Consider the following 12,007-nt stretch of genomic DNA (forward strand, 5'->3'; position numbering starts at 1 on the left):
AATGGAAGCACTGATCAGGCATTAATAAACTTTGACCCGCCAATGACCAGAACAGTCAAGGAAAGAGACGCACACGGCATACTTGTCAAAACAACGGGTGCCGAAAAGTAATGCTTCAGCATGATGCTTGCACTATGGTGTGCCTCGTAATCATGTCGTGATGTGGGCACGTAAAGCACTTAATCATCATAGTATCCCAAGAGATGCCTGAAACCAAAAGTAAACCCATCCCTGTTTTTGGCATGATACGCTATTTTTTCCAAAACACCAAAAGATAGCCCACTTCTCATGATCCCACTGCCCTATGCGGGTGCCACTGCCACTGCCACCAATGGTGACCACGGCAAAAATTGGGTCAGTTAACTACTGGCGGAGACAAGGAATAGTGCTGACTGTGAAGGACAGTCATCTTTGCTGTAATGGTGCCCCTGGCAGAAAGTAGATAGGCGAACGTCCGACTATGCGCGTCACGACATCATCAACATTTTGTGCAACAGGGATAGTGACTGTTTTCTTGAAAGTTTTGAGGAAGGCTGAAGAAGGGCATTATAAACAAACCTTTACAACCTTTGGCTGCAATGTATTTTTTTTTTAACTTTCCTTCATTGTACACCTAAAGTTAGCCCACACCCTGTTTTCATCCGCTTTGCACAATAAATAAATAAATAAATAAATAAAATAAAGGCCTTCGTCCTGCAGTGACCATACATTAAGCCAGTGATCACAATGAATGTACCATGAAAAATTTAGTAGGTGACTGGAGAGCCTTGCCCGATTTTCCAGATGAGCCGACGACTACACCAGCATCGGCCACGCCTAACATACCTGGCATGGGACTGGAGCAGAGCACCCTGGAGGCTGTGCGAGCTCTGAGCGGTGAGTGTGTGCACTGGAATGGTGCCGCCTTTTGTGACAACTTGCACCCCGACTAGTGTTTTGGTTGAAAATAATGCCACAGGAAGTTGTCACAATGGTTCTGTACAATTGTAAGATTTAAGGGCCCTTAAATCTACCTTGAAAATAAATGCTCTCCTTGACTTCTTTGAAAACTAGCTTTGGGAGTGAGTTTTGAACATTCGAAGTAATAAACTCAGCATAGGGGCTATGCCATAGACACTGTCTATTGGGAAACAGTCCGCTTCACCAGATGTTTCCAACCCAGTCCAGAGTCGGTGCTCATGGGCCGAGTTTGTTCGTCTGCCGCCCCAAGCAGTGACCTGTATTGTCGTTGTGCGCTGCCCCAGTGTACTGGATGGTGACTATGTGGTTACTCGTCCCCCAGCGCCCTTTTGTCGCACAGAGTTTCCTTACTCTGCACCTCCACCAAAATGCCATGGGAAAAGATATTAATGAAAATATATTTACAAACTATCTACAGCGAGTTGCAGCACTGCCAAGATAGCGGAAAGACAATCATTACAACTGTCTTTTTTGTTCCCCCAGTAGCCAACATCGTCTTTATCATGTTGCTCACAGTCCCGTGACAATATCTTCTTTTGAGGGGGTCGCTAGACGATTGCAATGTGACTTGTCTACAGCCACCAACGACAGGCTGGCTTAAATTTATATCACTGTTGCCATTGTAGAGCTAGACAAAGTCAGATCAAGAAAACAAGCTCTGCCACCATCTTGTTGTTTTGCTAATTGATTTACATCGCAACCACCGGGTTCTGTTTTCGAGCCCTAAGCTCTAAAAATGCTTGGCGGAAAGTAAGTTTCAGCCACTTGGCTTTAACACATCAAGTATCTTAATTTTGCTAAGTAGGACATTGCTAACAACCATGCAAGAAAGTTACTGACATCACCAATGTGAGAAAGTTGGAACAGAATAGAGACCTGAAGAGCTTGAAGAGTATGCTGAAATCGGCAGCTGCTTAGCATCAACAAATTGCACCTAAGGAAAAGGATATTTTGTGATTTTTTGGTATATGTGTACAAATAAGGTTTGTTTCCCTCTCCTTTAATTTTGCCTTTCGGCATCCTTAAAATCCTTGAATTGTCCTTGAATATTAAGTCATAAGTGCTGTACGAATCCTGCAATTGGACACCTCCCTTTGGTGCTGACAGTGTCCGGTTCATAGAGCTCCCTACAACCACACTACTAAAGGCAACTCTGGTGCGAGTGTCTGTGGGAGCTGCGAGCACGGCTGCTCAGCCATCGTGGGAAGGATGGTCAGCACACAGATTTGCCTAAACTTAGTCCTTTTGGCTTCAAGTGGCTTTGTAACTTTTCACATTGTTCAGTTCCAATGAGATATTGCATTACAAATGCAGCAATTTGAAGTAATTCTGCATGTGTGCAAAATCGTTGCCTTTTGTGTTTAGAAATGTAGGACTGCTTTGAAATTTTTATGATAAAGGTAGGTGAAGTGCAGTTAGTGATGCCGAAAAACATCTGAAGCCACAAGCACGAAGATCACACAAATCTATGCACTACCACCATCATTCCCATGATAACTGAGCGATTGCAGCGCTGAGTTACACCCGTAGCGGAGACGACTGATGTGCACAGGTGCAGACTAGACTCGCGAACAACTTCTGTAGCAGTGAAGGGAAAGCTACAGGGGCAGACCTTTTGCACAGGCGTTACTGCACCAGGTAGTCCAGCACCGTATGGCAGTGCTCTTGGTTGGCTTTTGGTTTCTTGGAACAGATACTGAATCTCTGCATAGCTTCCCCATGCAGCAGTTTCGAATTTGCCCAAACATGAAAGAAAGAAACAGGAAAATAAGCATAACTGCGAGTCGGCCTAGTTGGAACATATTCATATTTATACTTTTTGTGTGCAAACAAACAGGGACGAAGAATAGGGCAACACAAGGACGAGCGCTTTCTAACAACTGGTTTTATTTTTGAAGAACTACTTACTTAAATACCCACAGAACTGCGCGATCTAGTGAACAGAGCACGCCTACAGCACATACGATACCCACTGATCTGCGCGATCAAGTCAAAAGAGCAACGTCAATATTACATATGACACTTGTGATAAAAAGACGTGGACAAAAGCCACCCGGTCATACTAAAAACAGCAAAGTGCATAAAAACAACTACTCACAATAAAATGCGTTAAAGATGTGATGATAGAAGCGAATTTTCTTTATCTAACAATGAAACAGAAGGATGGCTGACGCATTTTTATTTTTGTTTTTCAATCCAGTATGCTTCCACGATTTCCCTAGCGGTTTGATTCCTATGCCTGTACAAAATGTCTGTGCTAGTAACACAAGGGGAGCAACCATGTTCTTGGCAATGCATTGCCAAATGCGTACTAGGGCGACCTTTCAGGCTAGACAAGTGCTCCCTTAACCTAGTGTTAATGCATCTCCCAGTCTGCCCTACGTACACGTGACCACACGTCATAGGAATCTGGTAAACAACGTGCTTCGCGCAAGCAACAAATTGGTTCTTGCGCGGATGTTTAACATGCATTCCTTCTGTACATCATCCTTACTTTCGAACTTCTTTTTAACCTTGGAACACACACTACCTATCTTGTTTTTTTGCCGAAAATACCACTTTTACTTCATAACTACCAGCCACCTTCTTAAGTCTGTGTGAAAGGCCGTGCACATACGGAATCACTGAAACATTGGAATCTCCATCCTTCTGCCTTTGATTCTTTGTGCGTTGTCCTTTATCCTTGTTAAGTTCTTTCATTAGTCTAGCACACGTCGCCAGCATCACAGCGAGCGGGTACCCAGCCTTTCTCAACCTGTCAACTTGCTCAAAAAATGCAATCCTTACAGTGTGGTGACATGACTTCAACAACGCTGACCGGAAACACGAAATGACTATTCCATTCTTCACAAGCCTGGAATGGTTTGAGGCATAGTTCATTAGCGGTTTTCCAGCTCAGGGTGAGAAAGACCAACACACATGTTCCGGTAGGAATGTTAACTTGACATCAAGAAACTGTATCAGGTCAAAGGTAGCTCCCATCCTAAGTAGCATATTTTTTGGGGAAGCATAGACAGAGAGTTGGCCAAAGATTTAGAAGGTGTAGTAAGTAAGGTATACAGATATGTCGATGACTACTTGATTTTAGGTTGCCCTGTAGACAAGGGTGCTTTCAGAAATAGGGTTGTAGAAGCCTTCAATTCTCTGGGAAAGGGCTTAACATTTACTTTGGAAGTACCGGTAGATAATAAGCTACAGTTTCTTGATGTCAAGTTAACATTCCTACTGGAACATGTGCGTTGGTCTTTCTCACCCCGAGCTGGAAAACCGCTAATGAACTATGCTTCAAACCATTCCAAGCTTGTGAAGAATGGAATAGTCATTTCGTGTTTCCGGTCAGCGTTGTTGAAGTCATGTCACCACACTGTAAGGATTGCATTTTTGAGCAAGTTGACAGGTTGAGAAAGGCTGGGTACCCGCTCGCTGTGACGCTGGCGACGTGTGCTAGAATAATGAAAGAACTTAACAAGGATAAAGGACAACGCACAAAGAATCAAAGGCAAAAGGATGGAGATTCCAATGTTTCAGTGATTCCGTATGTGCACGGTTTTTCACACTGACTTAAGAAGGTGGCTGGTAGTTACGAAGTAAAAGTGGTATTTTCGGCAAAAAACAAAATAGGTAGTGTGTGTTCCAAGGTTAAAAAGAAGTTCGAAAGTAAGGATGATGTACAGAAAGAATGCACTATTAAACATCCGCGCAAGAACCAATTTGTTGCTTGCGCGAAGAACGTTGTTTACCAGATTCCTATGACGTGTGGTCATGTGTACGTAGGGCAGACTTGGAGATGCATTAACACTAGGTTAAGGGAGCACTTGTCTAGCCTGAAAGGTCGCCCTAGTACGCATTTGGCAATGCATTGCCAAGAACATGGTTGCTCCCCTTGTGTTACTAGCACAGACATTTTGTACAGGCATAGGAATCAAACCGCTAGGGAAATCGTGGAAGCATACTGGATTGAAAAACAAAAATAAAAATGCGTCAGCCATCCTTCTGTTTCATTGTTAGATAAAGAAAATTCGCTTCTATCATCACATCTTTAACGCATTTTATTGTGAGTAGTTGTTTTTATGCACTTTGCTGTTTTTAGTATGACCGGGTGGCTTTTGTCCACGTCTTTTTATCACAAGTGTCATATGTAATATTGACGTTGCTCTTTTGACTTGATTGCGCAGATCAGTGGGTATCGTATGTGCTGTAGGCGTGCTCTGTTCACTAGATCGCGCAGTTCTGTGGGTATTTAAGTAAGTAGTTCTTCAAAAATAAAACCAGTTGTTAGAAAGCGCTCGTCCTTGTGTTGCCCTATTCTTCGTCCCTGTTTGTTTGCGCACAAAAAGTATAAATATGAGGAAAATAAGTTTTCGACACTTGGTGGTTTGTTTTGTCTTATTTTGCTGTTTTAAATAAGGAAGGTGTATATGTTTTGTCTTGCGTAACTCAAGCTCATGTGCAAGAAAATGTGGCACTGTTTTCAGAAGTGCTTTGCTTGTGCACGCCATGCCTCCATAGCCTTCCCTTCATTGCCACAGAAAGTTGTCCAGGAGTGTACCCTATGTGCATCTTGAGAGTGGAAAACATCTAGTGATGAAGTAAAAGACAAATTGGTTGTGTGCAAAATGAAAATAAAATTTAAAAAAAATAACTGTTCTAATCTGACGTCTTTCTTTTGAATACGTAACGGACATATATGGCCACTTGTTTCAGTAATGAGGCAGACAACATATCAGGTTCCTTCATTGGTCAAGCCTGCGTGAGCTGAACTAAAGCAGCACAAAAAATGAGGACAGAGACAAAAAAGGCACTTTTCCTTGTTTGTGGCCTTTCCCACGCCTTCAGCGATGAACCAGCGGCTCCAGTGCCTTGGAGCAGCTTTAGGTGAACAAAGCAGTTTGACAGAAAATCATGAATGGCATGAGCATCAGCTTGATAAACAAAGTGTTACTTTCTTAGAGCTAGGGCCACAGTTTTCATCAGGTTCCCACCATAGCACTTGCCTATCAATGTTTCCTGCATGTTTCTTGCGTGTTACCACAGTAGAATTGGCCACTCTGACCAGTAAGCTTTCCATTGCACAAAAAGAAAAAGAAAGACAGGCATCACAAAAATTTGTTGTCAATAGTGTGGCAAAATCAAAGTGGGTATTGAAACCTTCTTTAAAGCCTCCTTTACCAAATTTTATGAAACTGGGCAGTATCGTTTGGCTATTTATACTGATTTCAATTCATTTGTATAATAAGCCAATTAGTTTCAAAGTTAATTAAAATAACTTACTATTGTTTCCTATAACAATGTAGCAAAGAATACACAACAAAATATTGCTTTAGGCACATAGGTAAACACTAGGAAGAATTAGGTTCACAATGGTAGGAATACATTTTGGTATGACAAATGTTAACGTTTATACACCACTTTGAAGTGCTGTGTTCAAAATTTGGTTAGTTCATTATTTAATGTACAGCCTAGAAAAAACAAATCGTAACCTAAATTTGATACTGTGCTCCTACCAGTGTGTGCATATTGAATTTAGCTACATGTTGTAAGAAAAATTGTGATTCTGGGTGCCCTGATCACTGAGACCTTGCTGCCAAAAGACTGCAAGAAGCCCAAATTTAGTGCTTTGAGAAAATGCAAAAAGCAATAAACAAAGTGCTTCTTTAATTGGATACAACAAAAATATTGAAATATTTGCATTGTGAGACAGTTTGTAGGCAACAGGAATAAAATCAGTCTGCCTACAGCTAGCTACCTGAATACCATTTTGAAAAAGTCGATTTTATTGAAATTTTTTTCGTCTTTAAGACCAGTGGGTCCCCCCTTACCCCAGCTGGTCAAAATCATTCCAGAACTCTCCACTGCAGCATCTTTTGTTAACCACTGTGCAGGAACATGAAACCCCACAATTTAATTTAAGGCTAATGTTGTTGTTCTTATTGTTTTCCCCAGTTGATATCACCCATTATGGTGCCTGTCTGTTGTACTGTTCTTTTTGTTGCATCCTTTCTGCTCTTTGCAAAACCTCATGTCATCATAAGCTTTGTCTTATTGTTGCTACTCTTGGTGCAGCACACATTTCTGTTGGTCTGCCACTGGAATGTCTAAGGGCCAAAGGCACCCGTTTCGTACATAACAGGCAGAGCTGCGGAAGCTCTGCAAGTAGTGCAGTCATAAACAGTGTCACTCCGCATGTTCTGCAGTGCAGTTATATTTGACTTGCAACATTTTCTAATGAACAACCACTTTATATGTCAAAGCTACAACTAGTGCGTGTAAGGTTTCGAAAAATCACATACTATTTGTACATCTTTATGCTTGTCTGTATGCAATGCACTGTCTTTTAGCCACATGCGCAAGCAGTGCACTATGACCACTGGTTGCAAAAACACACCACTTTGCTCGTACGGTGTTAAGTTGAAGTTTACTTGTAGCAGAGGTGGAAACAAGCATACATCTTCAGCAGTACATTAGGAGGTCTCAAACTGTCTGGGGGACCTCCAGTTTCATGATGCATACAAGGTACTGGTATAAACAACAGTAGGATGCATCCAAAACACAATTATACTCAACAGATTGTTATATAAATAAAAAATAAAAAGATAAAGCAATAAAGTAATGAACTGTGCTCATAGAAAAAGTTATTTCATAACTATAAGCTAACAGAGCCATAAATACAAATTATCAAGATTCTTTATCAAGAATTTATAACAATACAATGTAATTGTTCAAAGTAATTTCTTAAAATCAAAGAAATTACATCCTTAGGTATGTCAAGATGAGTGAAGCAAAACACAAAAAGTGATATGTTATATTGAAATAAGTACCGAAAGGGTAGAATACAAAGATGTTGGTAAATAAGCAGGTAATGGCAGTGCAGTGGTCTAAATGTCATAAGTTTCATTGCTATGTGTTGAAGGTGTTCTAAAGGCTTAAGGTGCGCAGGATATGTGTTTCCCCATGTAGACAAACACAATGTTAAATGGCTACCTATATATGCTGAGCAAAACAAGAAAAGGTAAAAGCAGGAGCCAATGTTTTGACAAGAGGACTTGTCTTCTTCAAGGCAACATATGCTTTCTTCGGCACAGTATACTGTGGGATTCTCACCCATGCTCTTGGGACAAAGGAACGACAACACAGTCGTGCAAACAATCACAAAGGCATTTGTTGCACCTTTCATAGATCAATGCCTGCTAGCCGAGTTCCTATCCACAAAACATGCGGATAGGCACGCGACAAATTGCAGAAGTCCGACTCACTGCGACCGGATAGCGAGCGAATATGTTTGCCCCATGCTGGACACCAATGCCTGGTCGTTCGCATGTACGCGGTCACATGAACGGTGGCACGTTCAAACGAAGTCTCGTGAGACGGTCTCACAGAAGCATGGATCAGCGCACGCGCAGAATGTCCACGCTGCTTGCTGACCTCGAGCCGAAGAGAAAGCCTTCTCCTTTCCGCGCCCAAGTAACCCCGGCATTAGTCAGCGTTAACAACCAATGCTCGCGCCATCTCTCGTACTGTACTTCAACCAGACCGACTGCCGCAGGCATCAGGCCACAAGGCGAAGCCGGATTACAGGAGACTGGAGCTATGCGGAAAAACAACATATCCGGGGACACGTGAGAGTCGTGCATCCCCACAATATATAGGCACGCCTTATGTAAAGGGGAGAGGGGGTCAGGCAGGTGGGCGAGGCAACAACCGAGGGTGTGTTAGCGGCGAGGGTGTACAATTGAAAATAAAGGGTTGCTATTCAGCTTCGGTGAGAGAATGTGCGGTACTGCCATGTGTCAGCCGACAGTGTGTTTTTTCTTGGAAGGGGCCTGGACAGCGAAGGGGGGCGAGGGAGGGGCGGATAATCTACTCCACTGGAGACTAGTGAGCTATCGTCTTTCTGAAAGAGAGACTAAAAGAAGCAGCAGAAAATGGTGCTCGGGGGAAAAGATTACTAAAATGGTTTTTTATATATATGTGTGTGCGTGTGTGTGTGTGCGTGCGTGCGCGTGTGTGTGGGTGTGTGTGTGTGTGTGTGTGTGTGTGTGTGTGTGTGTGTGTGTGTGTGTGTGTGTGTGTGTGTGTGTAGGGAGGGAAGAAAAAAAACGCTAAGCAACCCAATAAAAAATAACTAAGTGCTGTTGCTGGTAGCTTGAAATTTAGCATAGCGAATCGATTCTAAAGCTCTTTTTGAAAAATTTATGGCTATTAATTGCAATGTCTTGAACTTATGGATATGGTATGTGCCACATGCTTGCAGATGTGCAGACTCAAGCCATGCCCAGTGCTGGAGGCGGTGGCCGGAAGGACTTTGGTGGCGGTGGTGGCCGGGAACTGGGTGGCTCCATTCCGGGCCTGGACTTTGGCGAAGAGGTGCACGAGAGCCACTCGGGTGGTGGTGGGGGTGGCCGACACAAGCGCACCCCGTTTTCCAAGCCCATTCCGAAGCACTTCCAGCAGCAGTGGATGGAGAACAAACAGCCCCTGCTGCTGGCACCTCCACCCACGGATGGGGCAGGGGTGCCCTCTCCGAGCCTCGCCCAGCAGCAGCAAGAGGGTGGTGCGTGCAGTTTGCTCCTTTATTTACTCATCTCATGGGCCCTCAACCACAAGAGTATGCATGGCCCTAAGTGATGCTGTCTAACATACCCCTGGTTAGGTGTTGTATGCATACCGTATTTACTCGAATCTAGGCTGGCCACAATTCTAAGCCGACCCCCAAATGTCCAAAACCACCAAAAATAGAAAGCTTACCTCGAATGTAGGTTGAACAAAAAAGTGAGGACAGCGTTCACACAATGAAAACAGCATTTATGAAAACCCGCGTCCCCCCTTAATATGAGCATGCTGAGCTCACTCTACGTCATCGTTGCCGCCAGCCAGTCCACACGCATGCTTGCACCCATGCATGCGCAGACAGTACGGCATGGCTCGCATGCATCAAAACACGGTGTGATCTCGGTGAATAGCTGCTCTCCGTTATCATGTGCTTATCTTCCTTATCGCTGTCATCTCCTCGTTGCGGCACACGCAAAAAGCGTCCGGTTACCCCTCCAACGACGGACATTTTTTCTCATCGATGCCGAAGTTCTGCCCGGCTTGAACGTTGACGATGCCTCTGCGGCTAGCATTTTTCATTTGAAAATGGCGCTATAGTAGCATCGCATCGCCTGTTTGGTGCCATTACAGAAACGCCACTTCCTTATTGCTGTCATCTCCTCGTTGCAGCACACGCAAAAAGCGTTCGCCGTTACCCCTCCAACGACAGACATTTTTTCTCATCAATGCCGTAGTTCTGCCCGGCTTGAACGTTGATGATGCCTTTGCGGCTAGCACAACTTTTCATGTGAAAATGGCGCTATAGTGGCATTGCCTGTTTGGTGCCATTATGGGAACGGCACTTCCTTATCGCTGTCATCTCCTCGTTGCAGCACACGCAAAAAGCGTCTGCCGTTACCTCTCCAACGACGGACATTTTTTCTCGTCAATGCCGTGGTTCTGCCCGGCTTGAACGTTGACGATGCCTCTGCAGCTAGCACAACTTTTCATTTGAAAATGGCGCTATAGTGGCATCGCCTGTTTGGTGCCATTACGGGAACGTCACTTCCTTATCGCTGTCATCTCCTCGTTGCAGCACACGAAAAAAGCATCCGCCGTTACCCCTCCAACGACGGACATTTTTTCTCATCGATGCCGTAGTTCTGCCCGGCTTGAACGTTGACGATGCCTCTGCGGCTAGCACAACTTGTCATTTGGAAACAGCGCTATAGTGGCATCGCCTGTTTGGTGCCATTACAGGAACGCCACTTCCTTATTGCTGTCATCTCCTCGTTGCAGCAGCACACGCAAAAAGCGTTCGCCGTTACCCCTCCAACGACGGACATTTTTTCTCATCCCGTAGTGCTGCCCAGCTTGAACGTTGACGATGCCTCTCTGGCTAGCATAACTTTTCATTTGAAAACGGCACTTTTGTGGCATTGCCTGTTTGGTGCCATTACGGGAACGCCATGCTATGGGCAACGCCACACGCTGATACGACACAGATCAAAATAGTGATGTTGCTCGTGCGGCTCGTGTGCTTCAGTTGGCTACTGGCAAGGCTAATAGCGGCTGCGATACTGACTTTTCTAGATGGGACTAGCTATGCACCATATTTATAATTTTTAATTACGAACTGGTGAATTTCTTAAAATCCTCGAATCTAAGCCAACCCTAAAGTTTCAAAAGAGCTATTAGCCTAGATTCGAATACATACAGTACGTAAATACAGTAGAACCTCGTTGATACGTTCCCGTTACACACGTTTTCCTGGTGCCAACGTTCCCAATCTAGACCACAAAAATTTACGCAATAGAGTTACGCTCATTTTTTACCAATTCATACATTGCCAGAAAACAAAATTTTTTGGCACCAATGTCCAGTACGTCGCCAAACTGCAATCGTATGATACGTTTTCCATCCGCTACATCCCATGTAAACAAGAAAATATGTGAGGCATGTGCGGTCGAGAACAGTATATATAACTGCCTGCCGTGGCAACTGCACCACAATACTCGTTCCCCCCCGCCCGTCTCATGCGAAAACCACGGCACGCACAGTTTATTCGGGTACCAGCAAATCTCCACCCAATTTGTTGCATGCCGCATTCACAGCTATCGCCGCCAAACCTATTGCGATAAGCGTCTTAACCTACCTTTTTTACAGCACATTGTGTGTAGTGCCATTGTTAGCGTACTGCACGCTCTTAGTTATCAATAATCCAAACGCGCCGCCGTTCCCTGCTGCAGGCGGAGTGATGTAGGCACCACATTCGGTTAGCGGGATCTTGCATCGCCCACCAGCTCAATTTTGTTTCGGTTTGCCATCGCCCTCTTGAAACATCGCGCAATAAGAAAACAACAAAACACATTTCGGGCTGCCGGAGCACCATCAGCTCAACGCATGTCGGCTTCTTGTGCCACAACGATCCGCGCGATGCTTCGCATTACTTAGATGTCAACAATAGTGGAGCTCGTCAAATTTTTTATTTACTTCGGATCGTACGTTTTCCTGGTTA

At 44.2% G+C, this 12,007-nt stretch overlaps 1 protein-coding gene across 2 annotated transcripts in view; it reads left to right on the forward strand.

Annotated features, from left to right (window-relative positions):
• LOC139055839 (pre-mRNA 3' end processing protein WDR33-like) overlaps positions 1-12,007 on the forward strand; it is a 219,083-nt gene that overhangs the window by 160,258 nt on the left and 46,818 nt on the right. For both annotated transcript variants that reach the window (XM_070533385.1, XM_070533386.1), the window contains 2 exons: positions 784-876; positions 9,212-9,511. In XM_070533385.1, the coding sequence (XP_070389486.1) occupies positions 784-876; positions 9,212-9,511 (393 nt within the window). The remainder of the gene's footprint in view (positions 1-783; positions 877-9,211; positions 9,512-12,007) is intronic.

This window comes from Dermacentor albipictus, chromosome 2 (assembly GCF_038994185.2).
Source record: "Dermacentor albipictus isolate Rhodes 1998 colony chromosome 2, USDA_Dalb.pri_finalv2, whole genome shotgun sequence".
In the NCBI taxonomy this organism is placed as follows: Eukaryota; Metazoa; Arthropoda; class Arachnida; order Ixodida; family Ixodidae; genus Dermacentor; species Dermacentor albipictus.